The sequence below is a fragment of the Ylistrum balloti genome, unplaced genomic scaffold, assembly GCF_031769215.1.
Source record: "Ylistrum balloti isolate Yb309-2 unplaced genomic scaffold, AGI_CSIRO_Ybal_v1 Utg371438, whole genome shotgun sequence".
Classification (NCBI taxonomy): domain Eukaryota; kingdom Metazoa; phylum Mollusca; class Bivalvia; order Pectinida; family Pectinidae; genus Ylistrum; species Ylistrum balloti.
Window position 1 is genome coordinate 276,182 of NW_026782754.1, and position 21,222 is coordinate 297,403.

The 21,222-nt window shown below is 34.1% G+C and overlaps 1 protein-coding gene across 1 annotated transcript in view; it reads left to right on the forward strand.

Moving 5' to 3' along the window:
• The first annotated feature begins 3,908 nt into the window (after positions 1–3,908).
• Positions 3,909–21,222, forward strand: part of LOC132562507 (trafficking protein particle complex subunit 8-like) — a 44,801-nt gene continuing 27,487 nt past the window's right edge. Inside the window, exons 1-9 of the mRNA XM_060227251.1 lie at positions 3,909–4,065; positions 5,468–5,668; positions 5,942–6,031; positions 6,480–6,654; positions 8,270–8,435; positions 9,095–9,097; positions 11,736–11,771; positions 18,087–18,228; positions 20,223–20,524. Coding sequence (XP_060083234.1) covers positions 3,909–4,065; positions 5,468–5,668; positions 5,942–6,031; positions 6,480–6,654; positions 8,270–8,435; positions 9,095–9,097; positions 11,736–11,771; positions 18,087–18,228; positions 20,223–20,524 — 1,272 coding nt within the window. The remainder of the gene's footprint in view (positions 4,066–5,467; positions 5,669–5,941; positions 6,032–6,479; positions 6,655–8,269; positions 8,436–9,094; positions 9,098–11,735; positions 11,772–18,086; positions 18,229–20,222; positions 20,525–21,222) is intronic.

Consider the following 21,222-nt stretch of genomic DNA (forward strand, 5'->3'; position numbering starts at 1 on the left):
TGACCTTGACCCACTTTCAAGGTCACTATGGTCAAATGTGTTAAAATATTTAAACTGCTCCTTCTCAATAACCAAAGGCCCAAATTGCTGATATTTGACTTGCATTGTATTGGAGTAAAGGGCCATCAAATGTGTTGAAATGAATGACATTGATCTACTTTCAAGGTCACCAGGGTCAAATATGTGAAAATCTTCAAACAATTTCTTTTCAATAACCAAAAGACCCAAGGTGCTGATACTGCGCTTATAGCATGCTGGAATGAAGGGCTGCCAAATTTCTTCAAATGAATGACATTAATCCACTTTTAATGTCACAGGGTCTAACATGTTAAAATCTTCAAATGGCTTCTTCATAATAACCAAATAGTAATTGCTATGAATATTGGTTCTGTAACATCAATATATGATTGTCCTTGACCCACTTTCAGCATCGCTGATGTCAAAAGTGTTGAGAACTTTAAAGTGTTTTTTTCAACAAATAATAGGTCCTGGGTCCTGATATTAGTAGCATGCTTGAGGAATAGGATTTCAAGTTTACAGATATTAACTTCATGAACTAAAAAATTGTTCTGTTTAAGCTGTTGAACAGGTGAACAATTCAGGCCCTTGGCGTTTCTAACTAATACATGTCGTCATAGCTAGGTTACCGGTAAGGCCATCGGACCTCTTGTTTGGGACATACTTTTCTCTCGGTTTTGTTAAATATATTTATTACTACTATCAAAAAGTATCATTTTTGAAGGATAATCACCTTCCATTAGTTGGAACCCATCTTTAAGTTTGAAGCTTTAAAATGTCTTGTCTTTGGAAGAAAACTAACAATGAAAACAATTGTGAATAAAAATGTTTTCAAGTGAAAGCTGAAATATCCTGGCGAGCAATGTAGATCCCACGGACACCTTGTCTGTATCAGCATCCGTAATTAGCTCTTTAAATCTGCATAGCATGCCCTGTTTATCGACATCCCAGCGTGGATTTTTCAATCCACACTACAGTGATCATGCCTTTGACAACTGATGGTTGCACGCCCCCAATCCCTCCAATATGACTCCTGTTCTTTCCCCTTAGCAAAGTAGAGTCTCTGAATCGCACAGCTGTTACGTCCTTCTAGGTCTCGTCAGTGATGCTACATCATCCAGATGTTACGTCCTTCTAGGTCTCGTCAGTGATGCACACGTCCTTCTAGGTCTCGTCAGTGATGCTACATCATACAGCTGTTACGTCCTTCTAGGTCTCGTCAGTGATGCTACATCATACAGCTGTTACGTCCTTCTAGGTCTCGTCAGTGATGCTACATCATACAGATGTTTCGTCCTTCAAGGTCTCGTCAGTGATACTAAGATCTAAAATTGCTTAAGCCACGAGGCAACTGAAGAATGTGACATTTTCCTGTGGGACAGCAATAATGTTTGTGCTATTTGTCACAAATTAAAGATGTTTGATGATGAAATCTCGGTAAGTCATATCATCAGGAAACTGGGGTAAAAGTCACCTATGGAAAAGAAAAAAAAAACACTGATATTAGGATGCATATCCAGCAGCTTATATGGCTCGGATAATAGAAAACGGAGTTGTTAACCGCAAATAGATAATATAAGAAATAATCTTCAAACGTACTTATATGTGACTTTAATCTTCAGACCCGAAAAGTCAGACAACATTGCCAGGAACTATGATGAAGATTTCGTCAAAGCAGGTCAAGATTCCGCTTTGTTTCAACATAGAACCAAACCAACAAAGGTGAACAACGATCCAAGCTTACTATACAGTCTCTAACAAAGCTGGGACGGTAACAAACACACACACCAAAAGCGGCCCAAAGAAAAGTGATCATGGAATAAAAATATCTTTGACTTCATATGTAGCAACGCTCTCCAAATCAAGACACTAGGTAGATTAAACTATATTATAGCACATTACAGAAAGCATGCAGACGATTTAAACATTAATTGTGAAAACACACAAATTAAGGAGATTGTTGTTGGTGTCTGTTTTTCATCCACATCAGTGAGTACGTGTTTGTGTTGTATAAAAAATACAAGATGATCTAGATAAATTAGATAATTGTCAGACACTTAGTTACTACGTTTACACCCTGGTAAACGCAAGGTTATGACTGTGGAAACTTAAATACGCAATGATTCTTTATTTCTATTTAAATACATTACAGCCGGCAGAGAAAGAACAGATATAACGATCACAAGTGAAGATAGATATTTGGTAATTACAACGGAAAATCAACAATTTAAAAAGCTTTATTCAAGCTGCAACAAACTAGACATGAAATGACAAGATCAATATGAGGGTGATATCTATACGTGGATATGTTTTAGTACGACTGCACTTTGAGAAAGAAGCACGTGCTTGTAACTCCTGTTTAATCAAGAGTATTGAAAATACAAAACAAAGAACAACAACGCGTGATATGTTTATGTAGATCTCAATAGAGTTATTCGATGACAGAGGATGTATGTCATATTTTATTTGCACATTCAAAACCCTCAAGTGAAAAAATGTTGATCCATCTTTGAAAACTAAGAAAGAAACGGCTGGCAGTATGGCCAGACGGAGGCGCGCGACGGCTTAGTGGGTAGAGTCTATCCATGATAGTTGGTATTCCTCAAGATACTGAGAAATGGATCGGTTTCTGCTGATGTGGCTGTGTCCTTGAGCAAGATATTTTATCCAGATTGCTCTCTACGTTATGCGACGATCCACTTGTATGTTTTCCAGTGATGTAGATAGCCACCAGCGACTAACCTTCAAGGACAAACCTAAAAATGAACCTGGCTGTTCACAGGGCAATAAACCAGCAAACTAACACAACAAAACTTCTAATCACATTTCAGAAAATTTAGCTGTAACAGCGTTACTGTGAAAATGTGTTTCGATTAAAATAAAATGTGTTTGACTCCAAATATTGCATATTTTTCAGTAACAAATTGTCATTTTTTTTTTACAAACGACGCGCTTTCTGTTGGTCGACAGGAAAACACTCTTGTTGACACAGTGTCAGTTGCGATGGAAGTGCCACTGATATTTTTTAAAATTTAATGCTTGCGTCAACAATAGTCGAAGACTAATGTTATGACGTCACCAACGGTCAGTTAATGCATCGAAGTGATTTGGCAAGGTCATAATGGAATATTACTTTGTAATGTATAGCATACATTTCATGTGTGCTTTAAAATGCCAAACGTATTCCTCAAGAGCAATGAAAACAGTAGATATGACGAATATTTTCCAATAATGTATTGACATGCAGTTAGATTAGTATTTATATTGTTTTTGTTCAACGCGCTGAGTAAGTCTGAAGTCGTGAGCTAGTTTCTTATTTATTTCCAGTTTCAATGTCCCTTCTTTAACTGATAAAACGTACATAGTGAAAATATCACTAATATCTATATATTTTACATACATCAATATAAGTGGTGTAAGTATTGAACAAATTACCACCTGATATACATGATATGCAAACGTATTATTGCTATTGGGCGGAATACATTTGATATCGTTTCCAAAAAAACACGCATTTGTATCCTTTCACAATATGTAATATCTGGCTATTTGGGTTTCAATTTTCATCACTTTTTAAAAATGTATTTCATAATTCACCTGCGTTAACATTTAAATATTCTTATCAGGAGCCCTACTACCTGTATTGTTCCATAAGAACTAATTCATGTTAATATATTCAATGGATGGTGAGTCAGCTGGCTTCGGAGAGCCACATGCAAAAATCGATTTTCTCTTTCAAATTACTGGGTAGGAGTTCTCTCCCTTACATCACCGGAAGTAGATAACAACCAAAATGCGCATGATGGCTGCTGAACTGAAGCCATCACGTCCTCCAATTTACAGTTGTTACTTATATTCGGAAATGTTTTGCTAATTTGAAACCTTTCAGCATGGCTCAGTGTAAACAGACAGCTCAGGAATTTATCCAGAACACATTTAATCCGCATGTGGCGGTGTTGTGTAGTCCAGACGCTGAAGTGTTGTGCCAGAAGAATAATCTGACGTTTGTAGAGCTTGTGCAGCCCTTCTGTCACCTTACAACTGAAGGTGCCTACATTTCACAATTCATTTATATGTTGTTTCATAGAAAGAGCAAGCATACAAACCAATTATTCAAATGTTGTATACGCTAATTCATTGATCGTTATTCACTAAAACATTTATCAGTGACATCGGTATTGCATCGATCCAAAAGTGGGAGGGGTGTGTTACGCTGCAGGCCATTCAGTTACAAACAGGAACTAGTGACATCTTTCTTCACTATATGTTTAGCCATGTTTTAGAAAGCTGTATTACTTTATAAATAACACTCCAGAGTATTGAGTTTTGCATTTTATACGACTATTGTCAATGGTAGTCCATACTTTGATAAGTTGTCAATTAATAATTAAATTGTGAAACGTCTGTAAGCAACTCCTGCAGGTTGTCTAGAATGTTAAGAGTTGAAATTCACCACTTTCTGTAGACCTATTATTATTTGATGAACTAACGTTTTGTGTTTAAGTAACTTGTTTTTCAACACTAGACTTGCTACACTGATTTGAAATACTGCATTTATTAATGGGCACTACTATTACATGTTGATGTTAAATGCCTCCTGAGTTCCATAATGAAAGTTAGATTGTCTACTCTTTGAACGTGATAGATATGGCTAAAATGCAGTTTGTGTCTTGATGACCTATATCAATGTGTTCTCAGTGTTATTTAGAAGGTAGACTTTTTTTTTGTGAACAAGATGTTGGACATTTTCTTGCTGCTGATGAAAAGAAAGGCATATCTATTAGGGTTTTTTGTATCGGTTTCCTGCCTACACATATCAGCTGATTATCCATTACACATGCTGTGTACAATGTGAACGGATGAATTCATTGTGTAAACACATCTCACTTGTGGGGTCTACATGTTCCCCAGTAACTGCCACCTCCGACTGGTCGGCTGGTTGACATGTTAAACATCTGCTTTCACTGATGTTACCAGTATTCAGCAGACACTTGGAGGGTGTCCCGTGTTACCACCCACCTTTGTTTAGACATTTCCCTGTCAATCCCATGGATAGCTCTTGGTCTTTCTGACCTTGTCATTTGCCAGTGATGCAGTCAACGATGACTGTGAAATAGATGTAGCACTGGCAGTTATCAAAATTTCCACAGCATTTCAGCCAAAACCAATTCATATTGCCAGTTGCATTTCACTCTCACCACTGGCACTGATGGCCATTCCCATCATGAGCCCTGCATCTGTTATGATGCCAGAGTCAGGCAAGCTCACTGGAATAGACTGTCGCACAGCATAAAATGAGGGCCGTCCCTTTGTTTCTGTGAATGCAATCTTCACCGGTCTGATGTCATGGCTACATGCAGGACTGTTAATGACTTAAACAGATAACTATTTTAGTGATAGGTAATGTTTATATGCTGATAATAATTTTATTGATTGTTAATGTTTCCAGCTCACATTCGTGACCCTAACAATGTGCCACACTGTATTCGTCACCTGAAGATTTCTATGCTGGATATGACAGCACAGGCGCCCCAACAAGCAATTGCCAGGAAGATGATGAGTGATGCTGTTGCCAATGCCCAGCCCCAACTGGTCGAAGGGGGCAGGGGAAATGTCATATCCATTGGCAACTATGACCTTCAGCTGTCAGGTAAAATGCTGTAGTGGCAGTATTACTTTCTGATAATTTTCATGTTAATATGATATCAGGCTGTTAAGTGTACACAAACTTGTGTCAGGTTGGAGATATCTAGGTACAAAATTGAGTACTCGGGTCACTATGCAACAGCAGTTGAAAACTATGAAAAGGAATGCTTGTAAAACCCAAAGTTTTCACACTGTCCTGCTGACTTCAAGATAACGAGGTTTGACGGTTTGATGATAATGCATTGATAAAGTTTAAATATGTCATTTTTCCTTACAGCATCTACACCTTGGTTTGAAGCCTACAGAGATGTTTTTCTTCAAGTACTGCCTCCTAGTGACCACGAGTTCCTTAACCATTGTGTGGGATGTATCCTTGAATTATAACATTGCTTGAAAATTAGTTTTAATTTACAACAATTCCGATCTTATTTGACACCTGACTGCTGTATGATACTGTAATTATTTTCCATATGAAAACACCAGAAGACTTGGATATTGACATTCTGTACTTTTCTAATCTGACACATTACCATTGTATAATGCAACATGATACAGTGATTTGATATGAAAACTACCTCAGAATTAAGACTTATATTCTGAAATTCTGTCTAATCTGTACTACATGCAGTAGACATGCGATGTCAAATACGAAAATAACTTGTGTAACATAATATAAACATGCCATGTTTTCATACAATCATAGTTACTACAATGTATAATGTATATCTGAAATAATTTTGTCTGGCACTTGGTGTGCTAAAGTGCAGTTTAATTTCCTATAAATTCATTGTTATTGACCTTGACACTGCTGTCAGGTGTGTTTGTCGTTTCCTCTGGTCACTCTGACCCAATCACAGGGTTTAATAACCTGGCTGGACAACAGTATCAACAGCAGACACAGTTCCCAAACAAGATGCCGCGGTGGCTGGCACCCAATCTTCTCAAGTATTATGTACTGCTGCATGATGTCACAGAAGGGGAGGATGCAAAGTACGACCTCACTCAGTATAAAAGTCATAGCCTAAGGTGTTTGCTTGTCCTTCCCCGGAGGGTTTTTACTTATTGGTGTAGTCATAGTGTTATGAAGTAGCTTTAGAAAACAGATCCTATAGGATGCTGAGGCCCTGTAGGAAATCAAAAGAGAATGACTGCAAAAGGTTTACCTGGCACTTGGTCCCTGGATAAAATGGAAATTGGAAAAAATCATTAAGCAATAATTAGTTAGTAACAAAGTCATATTTGTTTTTTTTTAATAAGTATTTTAATTTGAAAAATATAACACATAATTCAACGAAAAGTCAAGAATCAAGAAGGCAATCGTGTAGTGTTTTATTGCAAATTTTTAAAGAAAAGTGCCAGAGTTTTCAGGACTTGTTAGTATTTAGAATTGTAATTATCTCTGTTTATAATTTGTAGCCGTAGAATAATTTGAAATGATACATGTTTACAGTTTTCTGCCATTCTAAGCCTATAGTTGTTAGAAAATGGTAACTTGTAGATAGGTTAAATACAATATATAAAACTTTTTATGGTTTTTATTAATTCTTAGGTGCATATAAACTGTTTATTGTGCAGTTGTTTTATTTTGTTTGTTTCTGTTTGTTTTTGTTTTTTTTTTTTCATTTTCATTTTTAAAAAAAAGCCCTCATATCAAAAAATAATATTCACACCTTGCGGATTAGATTTGATAGTAATATAGTGTAACTTATCAACATCCTCCTCCCCACCAATATTCTTCTCCTCCTTTTTTGTTGAATTCTATTTTATGACAGTTTTGCATGAAATCTTTTGTACATGAATGTTCGAGTTGTATACCACAGAGGGATAAGAAACTACTGATACCTTTTTGTAACATTATAGTGAAGAAATTGAGTTAAGTTGCCTTGGTGTGTTTATAAAAGTTTTTCTTCCAAAAAAGTATCTAACTGAACTTTTCAAATAATTAGTAGTTGAAAGCTCATTAATTTTCAAATTGATTGTGTTAACTTTTGTGACAAATAATTTCTGTACGCTTTTGATATTTATCAAACAAAATTGCATGTTTAAGTTATTTACAAAGAAAACACCACCCTATATTGTATACCACTTTCAGCCCGAAATTTGAGAATAAATATATGTAGCATTTAAAACTGAGTTTTTTTCCAATTGACTTTTGTAAGTTTTGTGACATGTATTTTAATTTGATAAGTATTATGGATTCACTTCGCACTGGCTGGCAAAATTGTTCTGGTCCGGCCATTCAGTGCAAAGTCCACAATATCTACAGTGTGGGTAAATAAGATTAGATAACTGTAGTGGAGAATGAGCTTCAATGTCTTCACAGCTCATTGAACAAACACAAAAGCTGATGCCACAGAAATCTCCACTCAGCCTAGTTTCTTATCCCTCCATCTTACACATTCCAGATTAATGCTGTCATATAATACCAATTCCTTCTGTGAAATTTTCTTTCCCTGTTTTTTTTTTTTCATTTCTTCAGAAAATATAATCTGCTGATTGTAATTCTCTTGTAATATTCCAATGCCAATATTAATGAAAATTTGAAGATTTACTTTATATTATCAATAAGTTTACATTTTTTTTTTCAATTTTTGTTGCTGCTCAGAGCTGATGCTGTTTACCAAAGTATGAAGTCAACATATGGAGCCAGCGGATGTCATCTCCTTCATATAAACTCCCGTAGCATCAAGGTTGCAGATAGCATGAAGACAGATAGTAATCTGCCTGACCCCTGGAGTCAATTTCTGACTAAACCTGTGGATATCTCTAATGTAAGTCTTTTTGATTGGACTGGTTCTTGGACCAATATTCATGTTAATTTCATACAAATATTAATATCCACATTGGTATTGTTCTCATACCCACAGCTAGAGTAGTATGTATGGTTATTATAAACTGAAATGTACTTCTGTTTAAATTCTCTATCATATTTATATTACCCTGATTTAAAGTTGTGAATTTTGGTCATGTCATGAGTAGAGATATATTATTGTTTGTTGACATATTACAGAAAATGCATTTATATATGGGTGGGCTTAGTACCAGGCATGGGGTTATTGCCAGACAAATATGGTTATGCACGAACAAGTATCAAAAGAAAATGGCGGGGAAATAAAGTTCTTAAATGGGAAATCTTCCCGGTTATGCAACATTGGTTACCATTCCTGATAAACCTACTTTATGAAAATCCTATGGATAGAGCACTATGGTCAAAACTGTTGGTATTTCATCTAATCTGAGTATAATGCCAGTTTATTGTTGAATGTATATGCTGACAGAAAATTTACAAAATGTGTGAAATAATTAAGAAAAAGGCAAGGTTTTTTTCAAACATCAAAAAATTCAATTTATAACACTGTCTTTCTAAAATAATTTGTGCAGGAAAGTGAATTCTTTATACATTAATGGTAAACAAATTTTGAAGTGAAAGTCTGTATTGTCAGTATTAGGAAATTTTGTTAAGTAAAATTTAGGCATGCACACTGTATGAAATAATGTTATTTTTTTTAGCTTAAACAAGTTCTGAAATATTTCTGTATTGCTTATTTAAATATTAAGCAGCAAATTGATGATTTAAAACAAGTTAGATTTAATCAGTATTGGGTAGTGTATAAGTCATGTGTGTTTTGATTGTATTTGTTATTTTATTGGTAATCTATTTCAGAATTGCTATATTTGTTATGACTTGTTGAAGTGTCAACTGTTTGCCTCAAGCTTTGATCTGTTTGAGTTAATGAAGATTTAGAACTTACTTATTGATACAATCTAAATGATATGAATACAGAAGACAAGGCAGTGCTTGTAGATAACATGTAGTGTGAGGTGACAGTAGATATAGATTATACTAGGTACACATGGCTAGTGTATTGTAGAAACTGCACAATTTGTATATATACATAATTTTAGATAGAACAAAGATAATTCCTTGTGAATGATCAATATGAGTTGATATGAAGAAGATCTCCAAACATAAGATTGTCTGCGTAGCTTTTTTGCCTTCTTCGACAGAAGACCATTGTGTAGTCTTGTGTTTTTGTAATTTTTTTTATATAGCTGTATCTTAAAGGATAACATTCTAATTTGGTGAAGTTTCAGAGTTCATTTTTTTTTTTGACAGTTTAGCATAAAAACAGCTCAGCTTGAGTCATAACTTATAATTTCATGAAAATAGACAATATCATTCATATTTACAAAGTTTTTTCAGTGAATCATAGATATTTATTGGTTTTATGATAAAAGTTGGAATGGATGTTCGAATGCTGTTATCATCTACTAAACAAACTAGAGGTGCTATCATTCATTGGAATAACAGTCTTGAATTACATCAGTTGTTGACAGCTTACCACCTGGAGATTTAATATCTCTAAAGATTATGCTTCATTTTCTCTGCTTGCTTTGTATTTAACTCAACAAAGATTTGTCATACATGGTTGAAATAAGTATGAGGTTCAAAAAAAGAATTACTTGTTCTAAAATTTACTATGTGCAGTTCAAACAGACCATCGTTTTTCATTAAAGTACATCTTAGCTGAGTAAGCATTCAGTCTTTATGGTTTAGTTACTTAAACTTAATGAATAGAATTTTTCATGTTTCCAAGGGATTTTTCATGTCTTTTTTTAGGAGTTGTTTTGTTTTAGAAGTGAATAGAAAGGAATCTTTATTGTGTAATGCAACATTTATTTTTTGGTAAAACACAAAAAAAAATTCAGGTAATGATAACCAATTATGAAAATCTACAAGTGATCATCACATCAGTTGAGCGATTAGTTTATCAATTATATTCAATCATTGTCCAAGCACCATTGATTACAATACATTGGCAATACAAAATGTAGTATAACACTAGGTTAAGTCACAGACTTTACGAAACAACATGGACTAGAGTGAATTGACTGTGTTGAAATGGATAAGACTGTGTTGATATTTGTAATAGTGATAGTAAAACAATGTATATATGATTATACACATGAATGTGATATTATCATCAGTGACTTTCAAATTTATAAATGTTTCCAGTTTGACAGGTATTATTAAGTATAGGAGAACTGGATGTTATTTGGATTTATATGTAAAAAGGCAAGAACTACTTAGATTTGGTAGTAATTATTGTAATTGATAAACTAGGGAAAAACCTTGGTGTGACATTAAATGGGATGGGACTTGTATACAAGGGAGATTACTAAGTGCTATCATAATCTGTACACCAGTTGAAGAAGGCAAGTATATATAGTTAGGATTTACGTCCCTAGAGAATTACAGCAGCCTCATGTGACTTTCAGATTTCATTATAGAGAGATAATAATCATATGCAGTCTTTCTATACAATTGAAGTAACTGTTTTGGAGTAAACTGCCAGAACCTTTATCTATTTGTTGTAATAGGAGGTTGCATTTGATTTTAGAAAGGATATTACAGTCTATTAGGTGTATTAAATGCCAGATGCAGAATATGAAAACAGTGAATATTTACTACCCTTAATTCAAGGGAGGACAACTCTGTGTGGATTGTTTTGACTTAATAAAAGATAGCTGTGTATTCGTAGTACTGACAGTTTATGAAAATGAGTGATTACTCCTACTATGTACAGCATACAGGGAAGTCACTATCAACATGCAAGAAAGATAACTATTTAGGGACTGTACTGATAGTATATATAAGGTTTATATATGAGAGACTGTTTAGGCAAGGGAGATAACTATTTATAGACTATTGAGTATAGGAAAGACTGTAAGATTGATTTTAACATGCTCTATCACAGGTTGCAGTCAACATCTGGCATTCCATAAATTAAAAATAAATTCACTTTCTCTTCAATCTCTGACTCCTTTTTCCCATATGGCACACACATGATGATAATGTGCACATGCAAAGGGCACACACCGATCAAGTCCCTATATTGTTTTCCTAAATGGTTTGTTCAGTGACTATTTATGCAAGGGATAGAATGATGTATGAATTTGTTGGTGTATGGTTTAATAATCTATACAAGGGAGATAACTATGTATGGAGTTGATTGGAGTATGGTGTACTAATTGTCAGATCCTGTAGTTACTAAAACCTTTCATTCCAGAAAAAGCGCCAAAAGGCTAGATATTACATAGCATGGGTAAGTTGTAGTGGATCTTACAGCTTTGGTACTCTTCTATTAGACTTCAGTTGCTGAGTTCATTTTTCTCTTTCATTCAAATAGTTTCATTTGTGCTTGTTTTTCTGTTCTTTGTTTCCTGTTCAAATTCTGTATGGTTTTCTTTTCTGGGCGTCCTGACCATGAATGACATGTGTATGATATGGTTGTCTTTTTATTATAATGTATTTTTGGTTCATTTTCAGTGTTGATTTGTATTCTCTGTCAGCAAAAAGAAAACTTTCACATCATATGCAATATGTATGCAATTCATGAAAGCTTTGCCTCAGATTTTCAGTTTTTTTTTTGCTTTTAATTGAATTATATTTCCAGATATATGACAAATACTAATAATTTCTTTCTTTCCAGAAAAGAAATATCTGCTATCGTTAAGTGGATCATAAGTGTAGACTTTGCGCTGACACAGGATATTGTAGAAATTTGTTTGATCATGTGAATGTTTTATATCATAATATTCTGCATCCCTTTACCTTTTATCTTCGATATGCTTACGTGGATTATAATGATTATTCATGGTATTCAAATTCTTCTAAGTTCCAGCATGTTGGATTCTAGCACAACTGAAGTATTGCCTGTCTTTGTCATCCTACTATGATAGGTTCTGTAATACACTGTAAACAGTAGATCTACAGCTTGATGGCACTGATTTATAAATTTAAAAATCCTACTGTCAGACAGAATTATCTGTACTTGTTGACTGCACAAGAAACTTTATGTGTCTACCTAACATTTTTAAAAACATTTTTGAAATTTTGCAATCCCACGAGCCTGGCTAATCCAGCCTGTTAACCTTTGATTTGCTATTGAAGGATCCGGAGCTATGTTACTGGAGAGTTCGATTTGGAAACAAAGGGGTGAGAGGGTTGCTAGTAGACGTGAATTATTTGAGTTTTTGAGATATTCTTTTCATTCCATTTGCTTCCCATCCCTTCCTCAAACAAACATGGATCATTCTGCTTTCACATTGTGTTGTAATGTAGGGTCAAGGCCATTTATCTTATTGCATGTTTTTTAATTCAATAATATGACCTAAGTACAGTCATGTATCAAGTGTTGCTAGAGGATAAAATACAACATAACATTTATAATGATAAGAAATTCATACATTTTCATCTTTTCATTTGTTTTTATTAATTAATGATAAAAATTGACTTACCAAATAGTGGAACAGCCATTTTAGTAGCAACAAGGTTGTTTACTCAGAGGTCAGGCTAATGTCTGGTGATGACATCAACTGACAACCTTTTAAGTATTTTCATAATTATATGTGAATGGGGTACAATTAATGTAATGTCTTTGACAGTTTTCAACTGGAAAACTCTCACATACAGTACCAGTAATTGCTGTTGTGTTTTCAAGCAAGGTTTCGTAGGCTGTACAATGGAATATATTGTGTATGGTTTGACATTCATCAGTATGTTGTATGTTGTATCACAAAGCATCCAATTATACAGTAGTGTTATAATAAACATTTCCTATTGCCTGCAGTATGTGAAATAGCTTCAGTAGATGTCAAGGTCAAATAGAAAGAAGAGAATAGTATATGAATTGCTTTGTCAATGCATGTGTGTGCGTGCGATCTTATCTATCCTTTGTGAAAGTATATGTACAAAATTTATCATGAATTCTTTCACAAACTTTAAGCTACTTCAGATTTAGCTTTAGCATAATATCATTGATAAACTTTTACAGTCTTCTAGGTTTAATATCGGTGGTCATTGTTGATATTGGTAAAAGGTCAGAGGTCAATCTAAGTTTAATATCGGTGGTCATTAGTCATATTGTTAAGGGTCAAAGGTCATTCTTGACCACTTTCAATTGAATAAAGAAATTTTAAAATCATATCACTTATAATTATCTCATGAATTCCTGAACAGATTTAGTTCATTTTCACACCATAGTATGAAAATTACAACAATGTATTTTTGTGGTCTTCAAGGTTTAAAGGGTCAAAGGTCACACTAAACCTAGTACACCTACATCTTGATCTACCCTAGTTCTTGGCACTTATTGGATAAGATTGAAGGGTCAAAGGTCAATCTTGATCACTTTAGAAATTTGCAATTAGTAATTACAGATGATCATGCATTCCATTGCTTCTTGACCAGGGTAAGAGTTACATCTAGGCCAGATGAGTCTCTGTTCATGTGGTGTTAATTATCCTGTAGTAATGCATTTGGAAACCGTGTAAATTTGTTTGTAATTTTCGGTTGTATCTGTGAACCCACTCACATGCTCATCATTACTTTAATTTAGAATCGCTATTTTTACAACCTACCATCCACTTTCAGTTGCTGAATATAATGTAATAATGTGAAACTGGAATGTGATATTTTGATCAGGAATGGGTCATGTTATGAGTTTTATGGTAGAGACCTTTCAGTTTTCCTGTGTTTTTAATTTTAATGTTATGCTATGATATAGTATGGCGCATAGCATGATGATCACTGTTATCTGTAAGATATGTCCTGGCTCTGTGAATTGTAACGCTGCATGTGACAGTATATACTGTGTAAAACACAACCATGAATTGTAACGCTGCATGTGACCGTATATACTGTGTAAAACACAACCATGAATTGATGTAGACTTCACTTCTCTGCTTTACGCCCTCAGGCCAAACAGAAAGAAATCTTATGTTTCCATTTTCTACTCTCAAAACCAGAATTTAAGTTACAATCCTATTGGGTGAAACATTTTTAACCTGACTAAGTAAATTCAATATATTATTAAACATCTATCAATACCAATTTAAAAAGATACATACCAAAGAGTTATTTAAAAAAAAATGTTTCATAGGGAAGTGGAAACAAAGATTTTTTTTGTCTTGTACAAAAATTCAAATGATTCTAACAGATTCTACCTACTGGTATAGATATCTTACTTATGTACTCACTGACACCTGTTGATTCCATGGGGAAATAAAGAGACACAACAATGAAAAAATATCAAATGGTAAAATTCTTGTCAAGGTTCAAAATCTTCAATCACGTTTTTTTTAAAACACAAATTCAATGAATTTTTAAGCACATTCATTGATTAATCTAGACAAATTCTACACCAGAGAGGATAGTATGACCCAAGTGGTATGCTTTCCCCTCTGCATATAAACTACCCATCAAGAAAATATACTGAAAACATGGAGAAATTTCCACAAAAATAGGAAAAGTTGAAAACTGAGCTAAGTAGTATAGTTTTGAATGACATCTTTTCAAATCATGCCTATATGTAAAGAAAGATATCAATTTAACTCCAACATTGTCGTATTTTATTTATATAATTTTCATGTATGTCATATATTTTATCCTATCTCTCTTTTGAATCGTGACCAAAAGGGCTGTCAGAAATTTCTCCATTTTTTCAAAATAGGCCAAAAACATCCTTTTTCCACAATGTGTATTACATGTATTCCCAAAATTCTCCGTTAAACATGACATTTGATTTCTATAAGCTACTTTAGACTCTGTAATGTTCTGAAGTGTCTGCAGAGACTGCTCAAGGGAGAGAATAAAGAGGTGTCGATACTCTTGGTTTTTCATAGACAAACATTATAGAAATTAACCATGTATAGAGTCTGTGTGTTTTAGAGAATGGAAGTCATAGTCTGATGGTCCTAATAGGGTTTTTATAGCCAGGAGGTCATTGTAAGGTTATTTACATTTTCAGGGTGTACATTTAAGTCAGTAATCCAACAACCCAAAGTAGTATGTTTAGCTACAGAAACCTAATTATGGATATCTGAATATACTGTTGTAGTACATCTCTTTTTCTGCAAAAAGAAAATCCTTAAATATTTCTGTTACAGTTTTTTATGAGTCCTAAATCATATTCATCATCCAATCTGTTAGTCAAACTGTCCATCATAATACTATGGATGGTATATCTCGCCATCCTGTTCCTGTCTAAGACTAATGGATAGTTCTAGAGTATTGTCACTTTCTGTCCTTGCCTTCCTATATCATATATACTATCTCTATATTTACTTTCAACGTTTTATCACTTAGTTAGCTTTTTCTGTCATGTTTGTACTTTTCAAAAACTTTGTATGAAATGTGTGAAAACATTACTGTGATGTAATGAATGATGTCATAAGACTGCCTGAATTGTGAAAAATGTACTATTTTATTTAATCATAAGTAGAACTTGTTTCAGGAATTTATACAGTTATACAATTTGCCGAATATGTAGTATTTGAACATGTATGTTAATGTTATATCGTACCAAGTCATTGAACTTGTTACATAAATTTAGTAAGATCTTCAGATTTATAAGTGTATATGTAAAATCCTCTATCCTGGACATGCGATCAGCCCCTGGACACTGTACACCATATGACCTTGCCATAACATCTCCTTATTGTGATTAAGTATTTTTAAATAATTTACCTTGTTTCAGGTGAAAAAAAATGCTTACTGGTACCTACATTTTATATATGTTGCTATGGCGTGACTTTTAAGTGTCTGATGTGTATATATATCACAGCCTCAGGTACTAGCTTCTCCAGATTATACACTTGGTACTTGTAGTCATACAGCTAAAATCATCACATGCAGCTGAGTCCATGTCTAGCGTGCACATTTTACATAAGTACATCTACTGAATATAGTAAACCATGCAATGAGACACCTTCAAAATCCAAGGGTTTTACCCCAGATATACAGGTATATGTATCCTGTCTGGATGATTGTTCTAGAAATATCAGAGTCTGGTTTTATTTCTTACACAAGTACAATGATATTGACCATTCATGAGGCTTATACCTGTTCTCTCAAATTTTATCTATTTAGAAATTTACAACTTAACTTAGAGCCAGTGAAGTAGATCAATATCCTGCAGTGTGGCTTCCTTTTCCCGTGTAACAAAGGGATCATAGAAATAGATATTCACAACACGAAGGCAACAATTAAATAAGATGCCCAACAAGTTAACATGAACAAATTCCTTATGATCCATTTCATCAAGGCATTTTTATAGGTATGGAGAAGCTAACTTTAAAAAGAATCTATCCCTTTGATTTTGAAGTTTGTAATTATAAGGATCACAATAATCTTCACAAAAAAGTGCCAAAAATTACTTTTGGTGATTTAATTTTGCTCATTTCAACAAAATGCACTACTCACCTTATTTTAAGGCTTTTTTCCATTAGCTTGATGTTGTTCCTCACAAAAATAAAGAAAGGAAAATAATTTGGAAAATTTGAAAATAGTAAACTAATTAAAGCAACCTGACTGATACATTAAATATTCACAAATTGTAAATTATAATGCTGAAAATAATTTTGAGAAGCAATTTACAACTCTGTATACCAGATATGTTTAAGATAAGTATATGGAAATGTTTGAGTACATCAGTAAGCCATTGCATATTGCCTGTATTTTTGTCTTTTAATAATATAACGATTATAAATAATAATATATAATTTACTTATTAATTAATGTATAAATAAATAAATATATATTAATACATTAATTATTGTATAAGTTACATCTTTTACTATTATAGCCTTTTATATAATTTTTGTATTTTTGTTTAATGATATATTTGATATAAATTTATCAATCACAACAGCCTTGGAGTGTGTAGTTTTTGGTATTATTCTGTACGCGTCGACCGGTTTCGCCTTCATGGGCTTCTTCAGGACCCAGGAGCACACTACCCATCCAACTAAAACAAAGGGCGTTGGCTCTATTGACTTGAACTATTTAATATTGACTCTGACTGAAGGATTTTAATGAAAATCTTACTGAATCTTAATTACCAAATCAATAAGCCAAATGGTTGACGTTTCCTAGATAATATTTCACTGTAGCCAAGTGTATTTGGATGAACATGTATACTGCTGAAGTATGGTTATATTTATGACAAATTTTATTTTTTTTTCAATAAAAAAAGCAATCTTTAATTGTTAAAAATGACAAGATCAGTCATTTTTGTTGAGAAACAAGAAAATGGTCATTTTTCACCTCCCCACAAGGGAAATTTTACTTCCCTCTTTATTATTTTTTCTTTACTTAATTATCAAAAGGAAGATGTGGCTTGTATTGCTTAAAATAGATGTGTACATAGTTTTAGATTTAGAAAACACATTAAATACATTCTCTTCAGAAAAAAATATATTTTCTTCAGAAAATCTAGGACTTGTCATCTTGGGACCTGACCAGTATTGCCAAATATTGCAAAGTCATCCTTGTGAGACACCTATATCATCTGGCTTGAACATTATGACATGTACACATTTCACAGTTCATTGTAGTATGATTTCACTGTGTTTTGCAGGAGGGAGCCGATTATGATGTCTCCATTGGTAACGGTACAGACGATGGTGTGGCATTTCCTGGCAAGGTATCAGAAGGAACGCTGGAATCCTCCTCACTGAATGATAGCTTGCTGGTCGAGTCAGCCTCCGAAGCACTTGAAGGTTTGTAACGTCACATTTCCTAATGACCAAGGTTATTATGTCTGTGATATATTGTTTACTTCTTTAATAATATTTATGCTGTAAAGAGGCATGTGAAAAATTTTGTGCAAAAGCAAAATCTTAACTTAGAAGACTTTTTTTCAGCATGTCTCATTGTCCTGTAATTAGCCCATCTCTATTTAGAGTTAAATGTGTACCCATCATTGTCCTGTAATTAGCCCATCTCTATTTAGAGTTAAATGTGTACCCATCATTGTCCTGTAATTAGCCCATCTCTATTTAGAGTTAAGTATGTACCCATCATTGTCCTGTAATTAGCTGACCCCTATTTAGAGTTAAGTGTGTACCCATCATTGTCCTGTAATTAGCTGACCCCTATTTAGAGTTAAGTGTGTACCCATCATTGTCCTGTAATTAGCCCACCCCTATTTAGAGTTAAGTGTGTACCCATCATTGTCCTGTAATTAGCTGACCCCTATTTAGAGTTAAATGTGTACCCATCATTGTCCTGTAATTAGCCGACCCCTATTTAGAGTTATTTAGAGTTAAGTATGTACCCATCATTGTCCTGTAATTAGCTGACCCCTATTTAGAGTTAAGTGTGTACCCATCATTGTCCTGTAATTAGCCCATCTCTATTTAGAGTTAAGAGTGTACCTTTCATTGTCCTGTACTTAGCCCACCCCTATTTTGAGTTAAGTGTGTACCCATCATTGTCCTGTAATTCCTATTTAGAGTTAAGTGTGTACCCATCATTGTCCTGTAATTAGCCCACCCCTATTTAGAGTTAAGTGTGTACCCATCATTGTCCTGTAATTAGCCCACCCCTATTTAGAGTTAAGTGTGTACCCATCATTGTCCTGTAATTAGCTGACCCCTATTTAGAGTTAAATGTGTACCCATCATTGTCCTGTAATTAGCTGACCCCTATTTAGAGTTAAGTGTGTACCCATCATTGTCCTGTAATTAGCCCATCTCTATTTAGAGTTAAGTATGTACCCATCATTGTCCTGTAATTAGCCCACCCCTATTTAGAGTTAAGTGTGTACCCATCATTGTCCTGTAATTAGCCCATCTCTATTTAGAGTTAAATGTGTACCCATCATTGTCCTGTAATTAGCCGATCCCTATTTAGAGTTTCATTATGTACCCATCATTGTCCTGTAATTAGCTGACCCCTATTTAGAGTTAAGTATGTACCCATCATTGTCCTGTAATTAGCCCATCTCTATTTAGAGTTAAGTTTGTACCCATCATTGTCCTGTAATTAGCTGACCCCTATTTAGAGTTAAGTGTGTACCCATCATTGTCCTGTAATTAGCCCACCCCTATTTAGAGTTAAGTGTGTACCCATCATTGTCCTGTAATTAGCTGACCCCTATTTAGAGTTAAGTGTGTACCCATCATTGTCCTGTAATTAGCCCACCCCTATTTAGAGTTTTAAGTATGTACCTATCATTGTCCTGTAATTAGCCGACACCGAATTAGAGTTAAGTATGTACCTATCATTGTCCTGTAATTAGCCCACCCCTATTTAGAGTATTTAGAGTTAAATGTGTACCCATCATTGTCCTGTAATTAGCCGATCCCTATTTAGAGTTTCATTATGTACCTATCATTGTCCTGTAATTAGCTGACCCCTATTTAGAGTTAAGTGTGTACCCATCATTGTCCTGTAATTAGCCGACCCCTAGTTAGAGTTAAGTGTGTACCTATCATTGTCCTGTAATTAGCCGACCCCTAGTTAGAGTTAAGTGTGTACCTCTCATTGTCCTGTAATTAGCCCACCTCTATATAGAGTTTCAGTATGTACCCTTATAGGGTAGTCTCAGGTCATGGATAAGATACAGCATGTGAAATCAAAACTGGTAGAATATTCATTTACTGTGAAAAGTTTCTTTTATTGAGGAAATAATTGGAACCATACAGCAAAAAAATAATTGAATCAATTAACTATTTATCTATTATTATGCATATGAATTCATTTCTGATAGCAGCATCCTCAGGCTCTGGGGCAGACAGCGACATGTTTGACCATCCTCTCGCAATGGACCATTCTACAAATTCAATTAACCATGTGGAGGATCGTTTGTCACCAGACGACTCTGTCACTATGGAAACCAACCACACAGGAAATAATACAAAAGTGCAGACAACTCCTGATAAAAAAGTGCGTGGACATGGCATGTGTTTGACCACTAGTGATCATGATAGACTTCGAATATTTATACACGAGTTCAGTGTCCGCGCTCTAATTCCATGGGCGGAGATGTCCATGAGGTTCCTTAATGAACAGGTAAGTCAATTTACCAAGTTTTTGTTAAAATATATATATATCATGTGAGGGAATTTTAAGAAATAAACATGCAGTGGCAAGGTTATTGACATGCTCCAGAACATTGGAGAAAGTTTCATGTTGAGATCTGTTGCTGAAAAAGTCAAAACTTTAAAGTATTTTCTACATTCTTTATTGTCCAGCATCTCTGAAATCTATAGATGCCCACAAGCTGAACTTAAAACATTTTGTGTATAGCTCAGTTTGTCATTTAGTACAAGTGCAATACCAATCAAACATAGAGTATGGACATTCAAATCCAACAATTATCAGATTTTGAGAAATGACTACAAAGTCGTCATGGCTTGTTCTGTTCCCTTTAGACTTACTGTATAGTAGTATTGAAACAGGTCTTGTTAAGATATCACACAAGTTTATCTCTCTCTGCTTAGGAGGAGAAATGTTTCTAAGGTAAAAATATGATATTTGAGTGAATTTTCAGAACTGGAAAAATTAACAAAATTTTTATTTAAATTTTACAATTCATCAATATGTAAACATGACAACAAGATATCTATTTGTTGATATATAGTAAATATAATTTGGACATTTGATAGTTTGGGGCGGGAAGATATATTTGAATTTTAGTTCATTTACATTTTGCTTAAAAATTCCCTTTGCAACAAAACAGGACAAATAAGACATATCATTAGGCATTA